We start from the raw sequence: 21,271 nt of genomic DNA, 5'->3' as shown, positions 1-21,271 counted from the left end.
TGAACGCTCCCTGTGTGCAGGCACCAGAAGCATCGAGATCGGAGTGGACGATGATGGTTTCATATTTCTGGGTTACGATGCGGACATGGACGATGAGGCCGAATTCATTTGGAGGAAAAACTACACAGAGCCCATCGATTCCAGTCGAGCTCACGAAGGAACCAAAACAGATGGGTATGGTTGCTTGCATGCAGCGCGCACTCCGGCTTTCGCTTTGATTCGCAGGAAACCTGCAGGAATGCTGTCGATCCCTGTCCTCATGTGATATTAGGACAGGACGTAAATACAGACGTGTCATTAGAGTTCTTTAAGGGTGAGCATTTGCTCCAAATCCAAAGTTGTTCCATTTTTCTGCTGCCTGCAGCGACTTCCTAAAAACTGAGATATAAATTCACTCCACATATCATTCTAAGATTTTAGTTGCTTTGTTGGAGTTAGAGTTAGGGACAAGGGTGCGGGTAAAAAAAAGAAGATTTTATTTGACAGGTTAGGCGTCTTGCCTCACCTTCTTAACCCTTTCGGGGTCAGGGGAGGGTACACAATAGTTGAAGGTAGGGTCCACCCCTGGATGAGTTCCCAGTTCATTGCAGGGCAGCATTTGTGGGTTCGGTACCTTGCTCAAAGGTACCTCGGCAGTGCCCGGAAGGTGATCTAGCACCTTCCATGTTCTGTCTGCACTAGGGCTTGAACCAAGAACCCTCTGTTTCTCAGCCTAGTTACCAACAGACCGAGCCACCACATGACAAGAAGTAAAATAACAATAACAATCACAATAATTGTTTAATGTTTATGTTGTAATTTTATTTCTGTTTTATTCTATATTTATGTATATATGCTTATAATGCTTATAACGTTCTAATCATATTTGTATTTTATTTACTCTATTTCTATACTTTGTAAATACAAAACCTACACTACAGCTATATTAATCCACTTTAGGTTGCTACTACAATTTAATTTCCCTACAGAGATGAATAAAGTACATCTTGAATCTTGAAAAATAGAAAATTCATGACAAAAATTGGACTTTATTATTTTCATTTATTTATATACTGTATGTTTACATTTACAGGAGATTTTTTTTCATTTAGAGTGCATACATTGGGATGAATAGTATAAGCAAAGTTAGATATCCAGTGGATGATATCATAATAACAGTATAGGGAGTATTCAATGGTTGCGATATTTATTCTTTCCACTAGGTGGCATTAAACCGCATTTTGGACCGAGTTTTGTCAGTATTTGGTAAATTATTATTATTATATTATTATTATTATTATTATTATTATTATTATTATTATTATTATTATGGAGTGTTTACTCCACGTATCTGTCAGATATAACTTTTAGGTACATTTGTTGGGTGCACTGTTTATTAAATGAGCCTCACTGTTTTATTAAAAGAGAATGCCTACAGAGTGTCTGATTTAGATGTGTGTGTCCCTGTTTACAGTGTGTCCGTCAAGTCAGTCCTCACCTTCACAGATGCCTCTGAAGAGGATTTGGGCCTCTACACGGTGGAAAAGAGCGATGAGCCAGAGCTGTCATCCAGCTACGACTTCACAGCTGAAGGTAAAATGAATTTATGCAGAGTTAAAGCATCTCCACATCAACACTGTCTGGTAATAAGATGTCTTTAACAAGGTCATTTGCATAAATACGCATTTTCACACACACTTCAAAAACTAAAGTCATGAGCATCATTATTGTAATAGGTGATACCTGCAAAATATAAGCATTTTACATTCATGGCAACTCTGAGGAAAGGGTCGGTTCAACTTCCACTACTGTTGTTCTTCTCTTCAGATCTTGAACGGCTCAAAGAACTCAGCTGGGAAATCCGAAATCCACGTATGTACTAAAGATTTAAACTATTACTCCAACAGGTGGTTTGATCCTTAATGAGCTTGATAAATGTTGAAATACACTAACATATGAGCCGTGAAATAAGATGTAAATCCATTTCCCGGATTTTAATCCAGAACTGACTTGTTACTACTTGTTTGTTCCTTGAAAACTTGAATTTGATTAAATCAATCAGTGATGCGAACTGATGACTCATCGTGCACAAGTGCATCTGTCATGGAACCATGCATGCACACTCTGCCTCAACTGTTGCAGATATTCGGAAGCAAGTCCAAATAGTTTGATTCAATTCCACTTTTAACCTCGAAGGAATGAAGGAAAAATGGGTGAATTTTGACTTTGAATGACCCATAATGCATCACTGAAAACTGCAGATAAGACTTTCTCCGGCATCTCAGAATTAGACAGCTACAGCTGCACGATCCCTCAGACCCTCAGGGGCATCAGTATGTAACTGACCTCTTGATGATTTAGAACCTTCTCATGTTAAATGCAGCTAAGACTCACCAAGTGGTGATAGATACTTATCTTTTCACCCACGGAGAGAGATTGAAATCAACCTTTGTCGGTCTCCATACATTGATAAAATCCGCCCAGATTTGTCTCAACACAATGCTGAATTTACGTGTCTTCTAGGTTAGGCTGTTGCAATGTTCTTTTGTCTGGCCTCAGAACTCTGCAGCTAGAATTTTGATCAGAACCAGTAAAAACAGCCATGTAACTCCTGGCTTGGCATCTCCGCCCTGGGGAAATCCAGACAAGAGCTCATTTTAAGAGCAATTTTTGTTTTTACTTATAAGGTATTACATGGTCTAGCCCCTTCATACCTATTCGAAACTCTAACATCCCATATTCTGCCTCCTCCTCTGCACTCTCTGCACGCTCTGAGCTCTTAGCTTCTGTTCAGTCCCTTTGTTCAACAGGTCAAGTTTTTGGTTGCAGGGCCTTCTTATACCAAGCACATTAATTATGGAATAGCCCCCTGCTACATATTATAGAACCCACCTCCACTGCAGTCTTTCATACACCTTTTTACCCACTGATTTAGAGAAACTTGAGTTTTGTACTTGTGATAATCATGTCTGTTTTGGTGCTTGTTTGGCGTCTCCTTTTTCCTTTGGTCATCGTGTCATTGATTGCACTTGATTGTAATTAAATTGTAATTGTTATTGATTCTGTAGAGTGTCCTGACACCATATTGCTGCCGTGATGATTTTACGCTGATTTTACAGTCCTGAACCGCTCGTCTTGTTGCCCTCAGTGATCAATCTGAAGTCAGGCTGGCAGGTGGAGGTTTCTGAGGAGGGCAACGTCCGACTTTGGCTTCAGACGGAGAGTCTGAGCGACTCCGCTGAGCTCCGGCTCATCTTTAATGACCGAGAAATCAGCAGCAGTCCAGTAAGAACTGTCTCACTTTATTCTACAACACTGAATATATATAAATAGAACTGATGAAGACTATAAAAAAACTCAATAATTCTTCAAGTAATGCTGCTAAGTGCTATAGTGTTTTGAAATAAAAGTGAAATATTAACAATGAAACCTTGATCAGACACACTATAGGGATGCTTTTAGCCGCTCCATAGCTTTCACCTCTGTATTTAATGTATGGAAAGACAGTGATACCACATCTGTGGTTAAAAAAAATAATGAACTGGTACAACAATCTCAATGCAATGGGTTTATTTGCCAAGTCTTGAAGCGAAGCAACACGGCAATGTAAAGCTAGCTGAAGGTAAATGACCGGCTGCAGGTTATGTCATCAGGCTAAAAATAATCAGCTGTGCCATCACGGTTATTGAACCATAAACCAGAAGAATGTGCTGGCAGAGATGAAAACAGAGCAGCAAAGTCTCTGTCTGTTTTATAATAATAACAATATACGAACGGGGCAGCGGTAGCTCAGTCTTTAGGGGGGGCTGAGCTGAGAGGCAGGGTGCTCCCGGTGCAAATAATGGAAGGTGTTCTGGTAGCAGGTAGAGGTGCAAGAACACCGTCCACAGTACCCTTGAGCAAGGCACCAAACCCCCAATGCTCACATAGGGCCCTGCAATGAGCTGGCAACTCGTTCGGAGCTGTTCCCTGCCTTCACCCGTATGCAGCTGGGTTAGGCTCCAGCACCCTCCCTAAAAGAGATAAATCCTCTGTCTTCTGCAGCACCGCCAGATCAAGTTCAACAAGGCCGAAGGTCTGGTGGAGATTCTGTTTGACCAGCTGTCTCCAGAGGACGAGGGCTCGTACACGGCGCAGCTTCAGGACGGTCGGGCCAAAAATCAGTTCACTCTGGTCTTTGTGGACGACAGTGAGTCACATTGAACACGTTGGTTCATGACACAGAGCAACATGACATGTTTAACACATCCAAAGACCCTCCAGAGTATTTAGTCTGCTCTTTGGTCGTGTTTCTTGCCTCTCTGTCAGATTTCCGTCGGACGTTGGCCCTGGCTCACGCCAAACGCAGGGACCATCAGAGGAAATCTGGTGAGAAGTCCGCCGCCTACCACAGCTCAGCCTGCAGCTGGAGCAACGTCCGGGCTGCTCAGATTTAGAATTCAGAACGTGCCTCAAATGTAAGCTGTGCCTTCCCCACGGCGCAGCAGAACTACAGGGGGAAAGTTACACAATAGCTGGCTGAAAAACACACTTGTGTTTAGACTCAGCTGTCGCCGCGCAGTCACAGCCAGTTAATTGTGTTGAATCAATGAATTAAGTTCTATAAATGTTTAATTAATTGCTATGAATAAATGACCGACCGGTCACTGCGTTCTGTTTTCTAAGGACCGTATTTCCTGGAGTTCCTGTCATGGAGTGTAAATGAGGAGTGTGAGCTCATTATAAAGTGCAAGGTACATTTTTTTTGGGTACATTTAGCTCCAACTGTCAATGAAAACACTGTCTAACTGACATCTGGCAAATGTTTCAGAACTGCTAAAGTACAGTTTTGGAGAGTTTTATGAGGAGATTTATTAGAAAGGGTGGAGATGAAAAAAAGGTTCAAGGTCTTCTTTAATTCTGAGGAGTTTCTGTCATTTTTAAGGGACATAAATAGCAACATTAAGACATTTTTGGAGCATTCTGCATCAATTTGGCTTGAACCTCCACTTGCATCAATGGATGTAGATTGACGCATAGAAAATGCATTTGTGATTTTACATCATTTATAGAAATAAAACCAGAATTTCCATTCTTGTTACATTTCACACTTATCCCTAAACACACTGACGGAACATGAATAATATAAGTTATATATGATAATTGAATGCTTTTTGTTCTTCCACAGGTGACAAACACCAACAAAGACACATCTCTCACGTGGTTTAAAGAAGACGGGCTGCTGTCCCAGGCCGTCTACGACCAGTCGTCAGGCCTCAGCACACTCACCATCCAACAGGTACCGAAAACTTTTTACTGTCAATTTCAATTCCAATAATTTGCAATCCTCCATCCAGGTTACAAAGAAAACTGCCGGTTCCTACAGAGCTGTGGTGTCAGACAAACGCGGCGAGGATGTCAGCACCTTAAATTTACTGGGTGATGGTGAGGCACTTTGGTCCCCTCATTTGTGAAAGTTGGTACTTAAGCAAGCTTATTCCTGCCTCTTATTCCTTCCCCATCCACCTCCCCTGTAACAAACATCCCCCTGCAATCTCGTCTGTTTTATTTCTGCAGGAAAGCACTAGAACGCTGCCTGAAAGCTTAATCATTATTTTGGTTTTCAGAGTATGACAAGTTTCTTCAGCAGCTGAGTCAACGCTGTGGTGAGACCTGTGTGAACTATGCGTTTCATTTTATTCACAGCAGCTGTGTTTATCTGGAAGCTAACAAAGCTGACAGTTGGTTTAATTAAATGTGTCCTTGGTTTCCTTGAATATCAGGATATGTGGATAGACAATAACCCATTTCCTTCGCAGCCATGTCGGCCGGCCCACTAATGATTGAAAGCACCGCTGAAGGCTTCAAGCTCTACTGCTCGCTCAAGTATTATGTGAACCAACTCAAGACCAGCTGGCTTTTCAGGTGAGTCGGGATTTAGAGTGGCAGCTGAGGAAGTAAACATAGGCTGTCATGTTATTTGCACACAAAACCAGAGTTAAATTGCATAAAACATTTGCAAATATCATTTGCACTGTAATGTCATCATAACTGCCGTCAGCTACTGCTGGGGCTGCTGAAATATTCTTGATTTGCTACTAATTCGCTACCAAACCCGGAAAGCCTATTTTGACAGGCTTTTTTTTATTTCCTGTGATATTTAACTGATGAGGAGCATCTAAATGGTAATTAAAGTTCACCAATTAACATTTTTGAAGGTTATGCAAAAAGAAAAAAAAGACAGACAGAGCTAGTAGCACCACCTGGTGGTAGAAGTAACAATTTCTATGAATAAATCCAATAAACAGAAACCTTATTCATCTTTATTTGATTCGACTCTGCATTTGTTTATTCATACCAGTGATTGATTAATGTAACAGAGGGCGAGCAGAAGGTTGCAAAAGAGGCAGGTTTAGATTTGTGCGAGGCACTTTGGTAAAAACAAATGCAAACCTGTGACTGTGACTTCTCCCGTCCACATAGAGACAAGAAGATTGAGCCGAGCTCCAGGATGAGAACTGGCAGCAGTGTGCAGAGAGTCTGGTTGGAAATCCAAAACCCGACTGAGAGCGATAAAGGCAAATACACCTTGATGATGTTTGACGGCACCGAGACACACGAGCGGTCTCTGGACCTGTCTGGACAAGGTGTGTGTGTGTGTGTGTGGGGGGGGTGTCAATCCCAGAATTTTCTTCTATACTGCGGCAGATGTGTTGAGACTTTTTTAAATGTTTTTTTCATTATCAGTCTTTGCTGATGCGCTGCTGGAGCACCAGAGGTTAAAGTAAGTGCAGTAGTTGATGCTTTAGCATGGGTTGCTGTCACACTAACAGACAGCTGAAAGGCTTGAACGTCAACATGATAAATCCATCCCTCTGCAATGTACCTGCCTAATGTGACCATGTCTTTGATTCTCTCAGGCAACTGGCCATTACTGAGAAAAGTGAGTCACAGATTATTTATCATTTCTATCTACAAGAATGAAAGCCACCACAGGAAAATCGCACCACATTAATGCCCTCTTTCCCCCCAGATCGAGCCAAAGTATTAAAGGGTATTCCAGACGCTGTGGCCATCATGGAGGGGAAGGTATGAGCTGTCAGGAAACTTGGATTCACAAATCATTCCAACTATTTCCTTTTACAGATGATAATTGGACTTTTCTGGTGTCTTTCCCATCATGCTTTGCTCAGTCGCTGTGTCTGACGTGCTTTATTGATGGCACGCCAGATCCAGAGATCATCTGGCTCAAGAATGACAAGGAGATCCTCGACCAAGGCCAGTTTACCATCTCCAGGGAGCACAAGGGCAGCACCATCACAATCAACAACGTCATGGTGGGAAATTCAGGAAAATACAGCGTCTTTGTGCGCAACGAGTACGGCTCGGAAAAGGTGGATGTGACCGTGAGCGTCTACAAGTGTGGAGAGACACCTCCGGAGAACGCTGTGGAGATGGGCTAAGAGATGTCCACGCAGGATGGAGACACGTGTGCGTGCAAGAATCTGAGTTAGATGGCTACAAAGTGGAGTGGTGTGTTAGTTTATAGAGCATGAGGAACTTTTATTTTAGCCTTTAAATGTTTGCTGAGACTGAAAATAGGGCCTCTGAAAGCTGCTTTTAAATATAATTTGACAGCTCATTTCACAAATGGCTAATATCAACTTTAAAAAAAGAATTTCTCCAAACAAGCAGCACAGTACCTTTACAAGTATGGATGCATTAAACATACAGACTTAGCATGCTACTATTAGCAGCTACTATTAGCAAGATGAAAAGTTCCATTTGCAAGATTTAAACTGATTTGTTGATGTTTATTGGGATCTTTTTTAATCTGTATTTGTTTTAGGGATATTTCCCCTTTATCGTGGGTCCTGACCAGCTCATAAATGCTAGTCCACATATTTCTGAATGATTGTGCAAGCCGCTCCTGTACTTTAAAAGCAAACAGTCCGCCATGTCATTGCCCCCACCGCCCTGTCAGGTGATGCGCTGATGGAGTTCAAAGGCAGGCTGAGAGATGTTCAGTCAAGATGTTGCCTTCATGGACGCTTCCTGGAATCACTTTAATAAAGATTTGGTGTGTGCATAAAAAGCGATTCTTCATTTGGTCTCCAAAAGTTTGCTTGCATCACTTTATCCAGTCAGGCTATCTAGTCAGTGATGGACGTGGATGCACGTGACAAATATCACAGGAGTAAGTGGACCTAAGGTTGTTCAAACAACTGTGATTACCTCAGAGGCCTGTTACTCATTAGACACAGAGCCGGGCCCCTAACCTGTCCCCTATAACAATCAGAACCACTCCGATCACATCCTTCACATTGTGTTGAGCTTCACACAGCTGTCACAGCCTCCAGCCCACCTCGGTTAAGGAGAATCCAGATCTAGACGACATGGACTTCAACGGAACATGGCAGGTTTACGCCCAGGAGAACTACGAGGAGTTCCTCAAGGCCATGGGTGAGAAATAACACCGGGCCAGACCTTGCTCTGATTCCAGATAGACTTAGTGTGTTAAATGTGTGGATTTTTTTTAAACCAGAACTGCCAGAAGACGTCATCAAGATGGCCAAAGACATCAAGCCCGTTACCGAGATCAAGCAGAACGGCAATGACTTTGTTGTCACCTCCAAAACACCCGGAAAGACTGTGACCAACTCCTTTACCATCGGCAAGGAGGCTGATATCACCACCATGGATGGCAAGAAGCTCAAGGTCGGTCGGCCCCTCTGGCATGAGCCCGCTTTATTCACGCTTCCAGTTTCAATCACGTTCTCACTTGCACCATCTCCACAAACCCACAGTGCACTGTCTCCATGGAGGGGGGCAAACTGGTGTGCAAAACTGGAAAGTTCTGCCACATGCAGGAGCTCAAAGGTGGAGAGATGATTGAGGTACAGTAGATGTCTTCTACAGACACACCTTTAAGAGTAATATGAACAATATAGGTCTTCATATGTAGACCTATATATATATGCGTGTGTGTGTGTGTGTAAAGCTGACGTTGCTATGTTTTTGAACAGTCACATTGAAGAATTCTTTGATTATTTTCAGACTTTGACCATGGGCTCAACAACTTTCATCAGGAAGAGCAAGAAGATGAACTAAGACGGGAAAGCACAACAAGGCCTATTTAAAACAAATATGAATTAAATGTGTCCCTACAAATGTGATGTGTGGCAATTCTTTACTTAAATATCTAATTTTCATTGGAACGTCGGCGTGCATCTGAAACTTTTTCCATAAACTTTAGTCTGAAGTTTGGATTTTAACTGCTGCGGCCTTTTTACGTGGTGTTGAAAGATGATCTTTGCTCTGAAAACTGACTTCATGGACAGGTTTTAATTAAATGAGAAACCATTGATCATTAAATGAGTGAGTTATACTTAACCAAGAAAAAACACAGACAAGAAGTGGGGGAAGGGGGAGGGATTTATTTTCTTTTTTTAATTTAGACATGAATTTAAGAGTGCATTTGCCTTTAAAAACAAACAAAAAATAAAAACTCCAATTGTAACAAATCTTGAATAGGGGACATCTTCATCTTCTTGGTGACAAAAAAACAAACAGTGGGACTAAATTGGCAGCCAATTGATCACAGGTTTCAAATTTGGAGTAGAGAGACGTTGCCATGTATGAACCAATCAGGAAAATGTGATGATGAGAAAATGGAAATGATTACAGAACCAAAAACAGACCCGGTTGGATCTTCAACTGGCGGAAGATACAGTTGAAAAACGGTGGCCGGATTTCCAATATTGTCAGTTTGAGAATAAACTTCAAAATAGGCACAAAAGAGGGGAAGGGGGGGGGACAAGGATCATGATTGATAACACAATAGCACGTCTCCCACGGGGTCCAATTCATACTTTAGTTTCAGTTCATGTGCATTTAGCATCTTCTCCCTACACTGCATAGTACAAAATATAAAACATGTGCAACAACTCAGTGCAGGGGTACTGACAAATGCTATAGGCAGTTTTTTTAAACAAAAATATTCTTCAGTATTGAAGTTAAGACACGTCCTTAGCATGTCTTATACATTCAGTGTTAATACTAAAAATACTTTTGTCAGACAGGCCACAAATCGGGCCTGTAAATGTACATATGCTACAAGTACTTTACACCATTTCATTATTTACATGGCTCTTGAAGTCACAAATAAGCTCTCATACTTTGTTTAGTCATTTTAGGCTGGCTGTAAACAGCTCCAATTCTGCACAGGGAAACCAAAGACAGCCCTCTAAGAAGATTGACTCACAACAATATAGAATCCAGAAGGAGATAGTCGACAACGCACCTGGCCCTGGAACTGATGAGGAAGTTGACAAGATTGCAGTGCAAGAGGATGAAAAAGAGGCTCTTTTGATTATGTGTCAGTCACCCTCCCGAGACCTAGTCTGTAAACATAAGGTTTGGCTCCATGCCTCATAACAGGACCCCTTGATCACACCTTTTTGCCAAGTTACTGCTTATCGATGCGTGCAGCCAACAGGCCCCTGCCGTGTGAAAAAAAGCACACAGGCCTGGCCCCTTCCGCGTGTTAAAGCTGCAGATCTATTGTAAAAGAGTGGAGGAATAATGGTACTGACCACAGCGAGTGTGTCGGGTGACCAAGGGGTCTAAAAATCATTCACTGCTCAGACTGGCAACATTTAAGTGGCAGTGGATAACACACCGACCACATAAAGGATATCCAAGAAAATAGAATGAAGCATTACTTTGGTTACAAACAGAAGTTCACATCTTTAAACAACAGAAATGGACCTATACAAAATAATGCAATGTTATTGATATGGCCTAAGACAAGGTCAGCTCCTATAGTGCATGTGCGCACAGCGCAATAAAAAAAGTTACAGGAGCTGCCAGTCCGAAGCCCTGTGCCACGGTGTGTAATTACCCTTCAGTTAGGGGCTTCTCTATTTACCTGTACATACTCACAATAGCTTATTACCACCCGTAAAATGGCAAACTTCCCTGCAGAATTGCAGCCGAGTGTCTATCCCTTCCAAAAAAAATGGGACAAAATTAAAAAAAAAAAAGTTGGACCCTAGTCAGAACACGGAGCTAAAATGTTGAGTTTGTTTGCACCTGAACATCTAGAGGCGCCTCTGGAAATCAAACTCATGTAAAGTAATAAAAAGATACGTCAAAAAAGGATGGTAAATTCTTACAAGGGGCGGCAGATATGGAACTACTTTTGGAAGTATGGCACTACCATACTTTTAGGTTTAAAAAAGAACACTCAATCTGTTGACAGCCAGCATTAAAGGAAAACAGAAGTACATAAGAAATCCAGTTAGTCGTCAATTTCAGAAACTGACTCCTTACAAGCATTACCCACCAGCAAGACCCAAAACCTGTAAATTGGTCAAAACATATGCTTAAAACTACAATTTCCGTTGAATAAACAATCACAGTGAAGGAGACTGTAAATGCTTGACAACGTTGGGGTCAATTTAAAAACAGCTAAAATTGCTACAGCTCCGGCGTTGCTGGTGTGTACGTACCCACAAAGAGCAAAGGTCGTTGGGATTGTTTTGATGAGCGGGTGTTGGCGTTCCTCTCAGCCTTGCACCTTGAGGAGGCTCTTGAGCTGGAAGGCCATCATTTCCCTGTTATCACAGGAGTCCATTGGGAAGGACACCCAGTGACTGGGGGGCTTAGGCAACACGCTAGGCGAGGGCGGCTCACTGAATTTGGGCCCAGCATAGCTGGGACTTCCCTGGGTGGTCAGAAACGCGCTGAGGTGAGACACTGCACCCTCCCAGTTCTGGTCGTAACTGGTGGCAAAACGGACAGAAGCATTCTTCTCTGCAGACACGGCCTGCCGCGCCTCAGGAGACCTGTGGTAGACCGAGCCTTTGTCATTCCTGCGATGCCCGTGGTGGTGAAGGGCTCCCACCCCTCCCGCGGAGGCTGCCGCCCCGTTCTGCTCGCGGTTTCGCTGCTTCCCCCGACCCAGGTGGTTTTTCTTGGGCAGGGGGTGTTCGGGATGAGAAACTGGAATGTGGTATCTCTCTCCACCTCCCATGCTTCTGCACTAGATGTCACCTGTCAGAGGGGGGTAAAACATTAGAAATAAGTCGGAAATCTATACAATGCTCCCGCTCTTCCCAGCAGCCGCACCGCCTCCCACTAGAACCAGCCGAGGGCTACGTGCAGGAACACCAGTCTAGACCGCCCCTCCCCCCGCGCAGCTCCGACCAAAACAGCTCCAGCGTACCTCTTTGTTGTGGCAAAGTGGGCTGAACCGATTTTGCTTGGGTCTTCAACTGGGCTCCGAGTCCTTGGAGCAGCTCTCGATCTGCTTCTCACTGCACTTCTATGTCCAGCAAGACCCAGGGTTTTCATGTGCCAAAGAGCGTTGTTTTGCCGTGGAACCGAGCTGAACATCAATTCACCTCGGAACACGATGCTCACAGAAGTCGGGAAAAACTGCAGAGGAAAAAAAAAATATATAAATATTTATTAACCCAAAGAATTCCAGGCGTTCGTAAATTCCTGGCGATTTTCTATTGAAAACGTCTGTTTTGTTGTGGGCTGTTTTTACTGTTTATAGTATGTAATTTACCAAATGCAGTGCTAAACGGGGGGAGACAAATTAGATACACATCATATGATCATATTAGGTCAAAAAAAATAATCCCAGCGACGTCATATTCCAACTGCGACATCTTACTTCCTCCTTCTTAAGTCGCTTGAAAGGGGCTTTAAACATCTTTGTTTGGTGACTCCAATTCGACGCGTTTGACCAGGACGAATATTTTTAAGATAAGCGATAAGACGCGATAAAAAACCCCGAAAGGGTCGGACTACGCTGGCAGAAAACCAAAACAAAGGAAGGCTGAGCTCAATATGGCGACGAGGCACCGAGCTGCGTCTCTTACCGACTTCTTCTGGCCTGATTGACGACGACTTTCGTCAAAGAAAAATGAACGCCTGTAAAATTACTCGAAGGACTCTGCGAGAAGCACAGCGAGCTGTATTTTCCCGACGAATCTACCGACTTCAACAGTTGTGGTGTTCGATGAGGTTTCAATAAACCACCATCTTCCCCCGACTCCGTCTGAATTGCAACAAAATGGAATCTACAGGACGACTATGTAGCGCAAGCTTTCTCGGAACTGACCAATCACGTTCCGAGAACGCCCACAAGGACCAATCAGAAAGCGAAACGCGAGACGCTGCGCTGCTGTTGCCACACCGGTGACGTCAATCACCGGCCCTCCTCTAATTTCGGGTTTTCTGACGAGAAGTTAAAAAACAAAAACAAACGAGAAACAAAACACTTCCGATCGACTAAACTTTTAACACTTTGGCGAGAATCACACCCATAAATCACCACGCAGAGAATTCGAGTAATCTCCGAAATCGGGTTATGTAACGCCGGTCCTTTGTTCAAATAAGGCAAACTCAGCTCTGTCCGCGTCGTAGCCTGAATTAGGTGCTTTGTTTTCTTGATTTCTGCACTTACCGTGTACCGATCATTCTTGTTTCGCTTCCTGTTTGTGCACATGAACCGAACATTTCGGTTGAAACAGCTGCAACAGGCTGTACTATACAATAAAACCTGGCTTTAGGGTTGCCCATCCCCCCATCTGCGCAGTTGTCTTCACAACAAACTAAGTTCGATAGTCAAGCCTAAATCATGAATCACTGCTATGAATGCTGCTATTAAAACTAATCATCTGTAACTCTGTAAATCTTTACCCTTGATGTTTTTTGGGGGGTTAAAATTAATACTATTGTTACAGTTTCCCCAGCAAGGCAGATTACTGTTAAACAGAAACCACAGTGTCATTTGACACCAGCAGTTTCCATTTTTCCTGTTCTAACTTGTTGAAATGTCTGTACTTTAAAAGAGTTGCGCAACAGTATTTGTGCCAGCCAGATCACCCAGCTGATGACGTGGGGCCACTCCCCAGGGCGAAGCAGCCTTTGAGGCAGGCCGTTCCAAAAGTGAGCCGTCTATGGAAAATAGGTCAGCCACAGGCTTCTGTAGGTCATCAGGTGGACAAACATCCATATATGAGGGCTCCAAAAGGCACACTGTCAATGCACAGTGGCTATTCCTTAGAAACGGAATGAAATAAAGTTGTTTGAACTCTACTAAATGCGCTTCTTGCTTCCTAATATTAGCCTTTATTTGTAGCTGTTGACTGGGAAACCAGAGCCAGGTCGGGGTTCATAAGCCCCTTTTCCACAGAAGGAATTTTTTATCATTTAATTGTGCTTTGAAGGGTTTTCTGTGAGTTTTTGCAGAAACTACCTGGGGGATGGGGCCCCCAAACCACAAACTCTCCCTGATAAGAGGGGGGAGGACTTTCAGATTATCTGGAATCCTCAGGGGGTGGGTCTCTGGGCTGGGGAAGGCTTATTATCATTTGGAGAATGGAGCAAAAGATAAAATGTGAGAGGTGGGCGGGCGATGAGGTTAAGGCCGAGGAATAAATTCAGAGGCTCAAAACGATCAAGTCTGTGGAAAAAGAGCTGACAAGCCGGCGAAAGTAGGGCACACACCAAAAGAAATCTGCAAATAGTTGAGAAGGCTTCTTTTAGTACGCTCCTATCATTCAAAAGCCTGATTTTAAAAACGTTTTTCAGAAAGATGAAGTTTGGGAAAATGCACACAAGTTAACAGGAATTTGTGTTACCTAGGAGAATAAATACCTGTTAATAAAGTTCCCTGGAAATATTGGTGGAAAAAGGAAAGTTGAAGTTTCAAATGAATTTGAAGCCTGTTACAGAAAAGCACCCACAGAACAACAATAACAAAAAAATCCCCAGCAGTGTCTGTAAAGCCAAACCCCTTGTTACTTGCTTGGCACTTTAGTGGTTCCTGGTGGTGGGTAAGTGTAATTGCAAGTAGAATAGGGAAAGGTTTGTGACGCCACCACGCAGAGGCGTGCCTTCCACACCTGCAAGGTGTTTCCAATTGTCCTCATTCCCAAGCTAGAAAAGCAATGAGACAATTCTCGAGGTGTTTGCTCGCAAGATCTGGAGGGACAGTTGGTAAGCACCATTTTAATTTGTTTTAAGCCTTAAATGTCAGTGTGTCGGAAGAAAGACGTAATACTGTATTGTGACTGCGCTGATTGAGTTAGAACGTTCACTTTCACAAACAGTACTGTTTACAATTAGGATGTTGGTGTTCAGTGAGAGGTGCAGGCCCAAACAGGTATATTGTTGTAGTTTGTAGCAACTGAAACACAGTTAAACCTGGTTGTCTTAATGAAATTAGGGTGTAGCCTACTTCCTTGGTTACATTATTGCGAGTTTGCACATTTATATTTATGACTATTGGGTTTTATGTGTAATGTCTGTGTGAGTTCTTAAACATGTTCATTTCTTTGTCGAACAGTCCCATATGTTTATATTTCTCTTTTCTATTTCAAGGTTTTTCACCTAGTGGCCACTGGGCTACCTGTTGTGATCTTGGGCTGTCTCTAAACTAAGAAGTCACCCTGATGGAAATATTATAATAAAGGAAAAAAAATGGAAACCCAGACTGTTGCCTTTGAGTGAAATCCTATTCAACCTTCAATCTTGCAATTCCTTTCAAGTTGGAAAATAAGGGCAAATAAACCTGAGAGGGAAGGAAAACCTTCACCCCCAAAAATAACTTGACGGTGTCACTACAAACCAATTAAAGAGGTTTTTGTCCACCTGACAGTTGACAGTTTAAAGTATCACCAACCAGCTTTGTGTTTAAATTCATCTTAATGATTTGAGTTTCCCATTCATAAAACTCATAATCACATAATTGCTCAAGTGTCGTTATATTGACATCAGTACCAATGGATGATACATAAGGGCTTATATTTCACTTTCTCAGGCCCAAATAAAACCATTATCAAATCATTTTCCATTAAGTAATTTGATTTTTCTTTGATCTTTTTGCCTCTCCTTTCACTGCAGTGATCTGATATTGGAGAGGAAATGTGACTAATGAATTCCAGCTGTACCCATACGCTGTACACTGTTTATGTACACGGTCATCTCCAAAAAGAGGTTTGTGTGACAGAGTGACGTGATCCAGCTGCTAATTGAACATTTCCAGCCGCATTCAGTCCTGTGTTCTGTTCTGCCACTGGTCAGACAGACAGTGACTGAGAAGAAAGCTTATTAGAGCGCGCAGCAGTCTGCTTCTAATCACATTTCCTTCCTTCTGTACTGCTGGATTTATCAAGCCACAGGAGGGGAAGACAACACCCGATTTCTGTTTCCTTTAAGGTCCATATTTATATATCTTTTTGAATACCTAAAGGTTTTTCAGAAAACATCTCTCTCTAAAAAAGGCCTTCATCTGTCTCACCATTCAGTTCTCGGGGTTAAAGAGTTGCGTCGAACCACTTTGCTACGGTCTGCCCCCTGTCGTGCATAAACAGTACTGCGCCTTAAATCCGCCCACCAATGGTAATTTTTGGAGTCTTCAATGCAGTTACACCAAAAACAGAACTTAAATTCCCCCCAAGCGAGCATTTGATATTTGAAAAATATGGTAAACGTAGGCTGTTGTCCTTGGGAAGGGGTGAGCATACATTGCATCTGCAAAATGAAGATTAATTGAAAGTAATCAGTGAAATAGTTGGCAGGAAACAGTGTTGCTGCCCATCCAGGAATAACCTCATGACACGATGTCTTTGGCTACCTTGATGGACTTTTATCAGATGAAACAAGTCATACAGGATGATCTACTGAGACACTTTCAACTACAGTTCTGACCGTGTGAGTTGTAGGCTGTCTCGATCTGGCTGCTAATGCATTTGAAAATCTCCCCATGGAATCTTAAAAGGTCACTTTTGCTTGTTTATCACAAACTGGTTTTCTCCTATTGACATGTTTTTCACTTTCAGCTGCCACCACTAACACCTTTAAGTGTACTCCTCCCATGTGATGCTCAGGTCTGTGGGAATTGAAACATAGGATTGATTTTCCAGTTTGTATGTATTTTTTATTTTTAAAATAGGAGTAAATACACGTTTTGAGTTCCCCGAGAGACTGCTACAGCAACACTAGTGAAAAGCCCATTTGGATGTACGTGAATTGTGTGTGTGCGTGCGTGTGTCTCCTCCCTCATGTCATCACAACCACACTCCTTAGCTTCACCCCTCAGTTAGCCACCAGACAAGTCTACAGCTCTGTGCAATCGTGCTGTGGTCTGCAGTGCTGCTGAAAGAGAGTTGCGCTGATCTCTGAATCTCCAAGGTAAGCGTGTTAAATGTCAGTCATTACAGGTTTCAAATGAAGAGGAATTCCTTTGAGTTGGACAGGTTTTCTCAACAATATATCCTTAGAAGGTTCAAGATGCTTATTTTGTGTGTTTTGCATGTTTCTGCAGCTTTTAACCACTGCAGCTTTTAACCACATGTTTCTGCACCTTTTAACCAACATTGCCATTGTATTGGACATTGCGTACATTCACAGGAACCATTTGCATTGCAATGTTAACTAAAAAAGACTAAAGATAATTCTATTAAAATGTGACAAAATGGTTTTGTTACATCACATCTACCATTTATCTATTTGCATAGCAAATATCTAGTATTTAAGAATATTTGCTGAGAAGAACAGAATAAGTGAAAGGTGTGAGTTATATGACGACAGTCTCATTTTCTTTTGTATTTTACAAAATAAGATGATTCAAGAAAGATATTATTTAATGAGGATCTGGCTGTTTTATCTGTATCTTTGTTGTCTAATCGGCTTGATGTGTCGATGATGACGTGCTCGGGTCCTGGTTTGTCTTTTCGGTTTCTTATAAAATGGCCATACAGTTTATGCAGGACACAATAATAGCATTTCATTCATTCATACATTGATGTAATGATAAATGTATTAAAGAATATTTTCATGTTCTTCATTGTAAAGGTAGGTTGTAAGGTATTTTGCAACAATGTCGCTGGCTGCAAGAGTGACTTAAGGAGTTATTGCCACATCAGGTTTCATTGTTCATATCGCGAGAGATGTTTTTTTCCTTCTCATGTATCCAACCAGGTGGAAGCTTAGAAATATCCGGTTAGTACGAGTCTAAAGAGAGTAATCTGCAAATGAAAAATAGCACCTCATAGGAGACAAGCAGCCCAGGGGTATAATATTCACAGTCCAAACACACATGGTCGGATATTGAGATGAAAAAAATTTGGTCCTTGAAGCGTTGTTTAATAAAACAATTCATCACCAATTTTAACTATATAGCTTATGCCTTCTTGATTTAGAAAGATGGGCAAAACAAATCAAAGCAGCATAAGATAAAAAGTTACTTCTTTTGTCATTTCTAAAAATCAAGCAACTTGTTTATACATTTCAGATGTGGAAAAATGGAAGCATTTTTCTATTCCATGCGTCATACAATCGCTGTCAGTTGATTACAGAATGATTCAGTTTAATTAAAGCTTCTCTCATCAGCCTCCATCAGCAGGTTTAATCTATTGATTGCATACTGATTATACACTCTGCTGGAGATTTGTTTTTTATCCTGTTGTGGTGACCTTCAAGTCAGGAACATCAAACACATCCCCTCTCTCTCCAAAAGGGGGCACTCTTCTTCCTGTTACACATGAAAAGAAGCTATGAGAGACGCTGAGTTCCTATTCATGTGTTGCAGGAACGTAACATCAAATTTAAATTCTCTATATGTGTATATTTGTGAGACAGAAATACGACACTAGTTCAGTTAAATGCATTTAGATTACAGTATGAGGCTTCATGGATCTTTACCCGAAATTAAGTAAGAAATGCTTTATGACCTGCTGTAAACCAAGATCTATGGCCTTCTTGCAGTTATCTCGAGCGGATCAGCTCCAGCAGATAACGAATCATCACTGCCTTATTTACCCTGATCTCTAAATGCATGGCCAGACTGGACTCACAAATGATCATGGTCCTTTTAAGCTCTACAATTTCAATATTGACAAAGAGAGGACATGTCATCACTTTAAGTGTTTCTCCACAGGAAGTTGCTGGTCTCCTCCTCTAAATGTAAAACGTAAAAGGGTTTTCATCAACAAAGTAGGCAGACGCTGAAGAGGAAAACAAAGCAACACATTTAGCTTTTTATCTTAACGCTCCAGCATGATGTGACATTTATTTTGTGTTTGCTTGACACAAACTGTATGTTACATACCTTATGGACAATTAAGCTATATCTTTTGCATCTATCAACTTCTTTTCTCAAAGAGCTCTATAACAAAACCCAAAAACAGTCAGAGGTTGAAATGGAGGCCTGGGAAGATCAAGTGTCTTTAGGATCCAAAGAAAACTCCTCAGCATCTATGGGTACAGTATTTGTAACTTTATAAAAGATCGATACGTGCAGTTTCCCCAAGTAATGCATTTATGTACAAATGTTTCTGTTGTTACGTTAAAGTTGCACTTTATAGCAGAACAAATGGTGGTGTGTTTTTATTTGACATTTTTTATTTAACAGCATCAGAGAAGGGCATTATTAAATAAAGTGTTTTAGACATAGCACAAGAATTATTTAAATAACAATGGTTGTTGCCTTTACTTTCATTGCCAAAGAGGTTTTACTTGTGTGATGAGGAACTCTCACTTTACCAAAACATCTGTAAACATGGTCTTTTACTAAAATATTTATTTTGATACACTTTGAACCTCTAAGTTTTGTAAGCAATTTGTAATGATTTTATACCCCTACATGATAAAGTTTTAATAAGAGCGTTGTGTCTAATAACACAGTGTAAAACAGTAATTTCCCTTTGCTGGAATGTATAAAGTATTCCTGTGTAGAGTGTCAGCTAAAATGTGCTCTTTCACAGACAACAGGTCTTGTAAGAATATGGGATGCTTCATGGTCCTGGTCGAGGCAGAGAAGAAAGCCATTGGCACCATCTGCTTACTGGCAGGTCCGATCACGCTGATGGAAAACGCCATCGTGCTGGGAGTCATAGCTTCCACAGCCACCCTGAGGAAGCGGCCTTCCTATCTGTTCATTGGCAGCCTCGCGCTGGCTGATGTTTTTGCCAGCTGCTTCTTCACCACCAGTTTCTTGGACTTCCACCTCTTTCGCCGCAGTGATAGTGCCACTGCCTACCTCTTTAAATTAGGTGGTGTCACAATGGCCTTCTCCAGCTCAGTGGGGAGTTTACTTCTAACTGCTTTGGATCGGTATCTGTGCATCTACCAGGCTTCCAGCTATAAGGTGCTGCTGACCCGTCGACGAGCTCTGCTGAGTCTGCTGATCCTTTGGCTCACCACTATCTTCATCTCCTTCTTGCCTCTGATGGGATGGAGATGTCCAACTGACCTAAATCCTGCTTGTTCAGAGCTTTTTCCATACATTAACCCAGACTATCTGGCCTGCTGGACTAGCTTCATCCTTGTACTATTGGCTCTGATTTTAGGGGCTTATGCTCTTATTCTTTGGAAAGCCCATCGCCATGAAGCCTCCATGACAAGCTTCCATGGATCAGTGGGGACCGGCCATGCCCGCATGAGGATGGATATCAGGCTAGCTCGTACCTTTGGTCTGATCCTACTTATACTAGTGGGTTGCTGGCTCCCTGCACTCTCCTTCATGCTAGCTGATGTCTTTACGCAGCTGACACATGCTCAACGGAAGGCTTTTGCATTCTGTAGCACCCTCTGCCTAGTCAACTCTGCAGTCAACCCTCTGCTGTATGCACTCCGCTGCAGAGAACTAAGACTTGCTCTGCTGCAGTTGCTAGCGAAACTGTGTGACACTGGGAGGTGTAGACCTTCCTCAGCGGACTTAAGCCAAGGCTTTCCTTCTACAGAGGAGAACACAACCAACCCATATTTGAAAGATGAGGTGCCCGGGACCAGAAGCATTAGACTTAACTCCGTCTCCGAAATAGTGAACAATCAGCAGATGAACATTGGGTGAAGAAATAGCGGTACAGAGACAAGTCTGCATTTATGGCTGTGTGGTATCACAAGAACAACGCTATACTGTATATTAAAAACTCACACGCTTGGTTTATTTCCATTGCTGTGTTAGTGCTCATTGTGGAGGCAATGAAGGCTATAAATTAAGTTAAAAAAAATATTTGTAAAATGTAAAGTTTAAAGAAAGGCTTGATAAATTTAGAGAAGCATATTGCAGTGTATTGTCCTCCTTTGCCAGGTTCCTCTGACAATCCAAGAGACCACATGCTAGTTTTATTTTATTTTTTAACATGTAATGTATGATAGAACTTCATACTAGTGACAGAGTCATGTCAAAATAAAGCTTTTCAATTCATGAGCTAATTGTTGCAATGCTGCTTGGCTTGTTCTGATGTCAGATAATGTGACATATAACCTTTGACCCCTCTGCCATGTC

At 42.0% G+C, this 21,271-nt stretch overlaps 4 protein-coding genes and 1 long non-coding RNA gene across 7 annotated transcripts in view; 4 read left to right on the top strand and 1 right to left on the bottom strand.

Annotated features, from left to right (window-relative positions):
- Nucleotides 1–8,053, top strand: part of myom3 (myomesin 3) — a 37,575-nt gene extending 29,522 nt beyond the window's left edge. Inside the window, exons 22-37 of one of the 2 annotated variants that reach the window (XM_057044659.1) lie at nt 21–174; nt 1,454–1,572; nt 1,807–1,851; nt 3,128–3,264; nt 4,024–4,168; nt 4,288–4,347; nt 4,645–4,712; nt 5,147–5,257; nt 5,316–5,403; nt 5,586–5,624; nt 5,778–5,883; nt 6,442–6,605; nt 6,706–6,742; nt 6,879–6,901; nt 6,992–7,047; nt 7,152–8,053. In XM_057044659.1, the coding sequence (XP_056900639.1) occupies nt 21–174; nt 1,454–1,572; nt 1,807–1,851; nt 3,128–3,264; nt 4,024–4,168; nt 4,288–4,347; nt 4,645–4,712; nt 5,147–5,257; nt 5,316–5,403; nt 5,586–5,624; nt 5,778–5,883; nt 6,442–6,605; nt 6,706–6,742; nt 6,879–6,901; nt 6,992–7,047; nt 7,152–7,421 (1,622 nt within the window). In that variant the 3' untranslated portion in view covers nt 7,422–8,053. Of the gene's footprint in view, nt 1–20; nt 175–1,453; nt 1,573–1,806; nt 1,852–3,127; nt 3,265–4,023; nt 4,169–4,287; nt 4,348–4,644; nt 4,713–5,146; nt 5,258–5,315; nt 5,404–5,535; nt 5,625–5,777; nt 5,884–6,441; nt 6,606–6,705; nt 6,743–6,878; nt 6,902–6,991; nt 7,048–7,151 lie in introns of those variants that run through there. The other variant, XR_008952280.1, reaches the window with a different exon arrangement.
- A 139-nt stretch (nt 8,054–8,192) lies between these two features.
- On the top strand, nt 8,193–9,129 carry fabp10a (fatty acid binding protein 10a, liver basic). Its single transcript, XM_057044661.1, has 4 exons — nt 8,193–8,421; nt 8,504–8,676; nt 8,766–8,855; nt 9,016–9,129. Exons 1-4 carry the CDS (start codon nt 8,355–8,357, stop codon nt 9,067–9,069), a joined length of 384 nt encoding a protein of 127 aa, XP_056900641.1. The 5' UTR covers nt 8,193–8,354; the 3' UTR covers nt 9,070–9,129.
- Nucleotides 9,130–9,375: 246 nt separating this feature from the next.
- Nucleotides 9,376–13,099, bottom strand: pnrc2 (proline-rich nuclear receptor coactivator 2). Its single transcript, XM_057044660.1, has 3 exons — nt 12,852–13,099; nt 12,188–12,399; nt 9,376–12,015 (listed from the first exon to the last, which is right to left on the bottom strand). Exon 3 carries the CDS (start codon nt 11,993–11,995, stop codon nt 11,528–11,530), a length of 468 nt encoding a protein of 155 aa, XP_056900640.1. The 5' UTR covers nt 11,996–12,015; nt 12,188–12,399; nt 12,852–13,099; the 3' UTR covers nt 9,376–11,527.
- Nucleotides 13,100–13,913: 814 nt separating this feature from the next.
- LOC130532212 (uncharacterized) lies at nt 13,914–15,472 on the top strand. Its single transcript, XR_008952281.1, has 2 exons — nt 13,914–14,976; nt 15,361–15,472. It is a non-coding gene; the product is annotated as an uncharacterized LOC130532212 (long non-coding RNA).
- Nucleotides 15,473–17,089: 1,617 nt separating this feature from the next.
- On the top strand, nt 17,090–21,193 carry cnr2 (cannabinoid receptor 2). Of its 2 annotated transcripts, XM_057046322.1 has the most exons (3): nt 17,090–17,172; nt 19,144–19,242; nt 19,746–21,193. In XM_057046322.1, the coding sequence occupies exons 2-3, from the start codon at nt 19,182–19,184 to the stop codon at nt 20,831–20,833; spliced, it is 1,149 nt and encodes a 382-aa protein (XP_056902302.1). In that variant the 5' UTR covers nt 17,090–17,172; nt 19,144–19,181; the 3' UTR covers nt 20,834–21,193. The 2 variants fall into 2 exon arrangements, with proteins under 2 accessions (XP_056902302.1, XP_056902301.1); XM_057046321.1 differs by lacking the exon at nt 17,090–17,172 and having other exon boundaries at nt 17,808–19,242.
- Nucleotides 21,194–21,271: the final 78 nt, after the last annotated feature.

This window comes from Takifugu flavidus, chromosome 10 (assembly GCF_003711565.1).
Source record: "Takifugu flavidus isolate HTHZ2018 chromosome 10, ASM371156v2, whole genome shotgun sequence".
Classification (NCBI taxonomy): Eukaryota; Metazoa; Chordata; class Actinopteri; order Tetraodontiformes; family Tetraodontidae; genus Takifugu; species Takifugu flavidus.
This window is presented reverse-complemented; position numbering and strand designations above follow the sequence as displayed.

Coding starts and splice junctions, on each gene's coding strand:
- fabp10a (XM_057044661.1), top strand. CDS start 8,355: ATGGACTTCAACGGAACATGGCAGGTTTACGCCCAGGAGAACTACGAG. Junction 8,422..8,503: donor GGAGTTCCTCAAGGCCATGG/GTGAGAAATAAC, acceptor TTTTTAAACCAG/AACTGCCAGAAGACGTCATC. Junction 8,677..8,765: donor TGGATGGCAAGAAGCTCAAG/GTCGGTCGGCCC, acceptor ACAAACCCACAG/TGCACTGTCTCCATGGAGGG.
- pnrc2 (XM_057044660.1), bottom strand. CDS start 11,995: ATGGGAGGTGGAGAGAGATACCACATTCCAGTTTCTCATCCCGAACAC.
- cnr2 (XM_057046321.1), top strand. CDS start 19,080: ATGTTACATACCTTATGGACAATTAAGCTATATCTTTTGCATCTATCA. Junction 19,243..19,745: donor AAACTCCTCAGCATCTATGG/GTACAGTATTTG, acceptor GCTCTTTCACAG/ACAACAGGTCTTGTAAGAAT.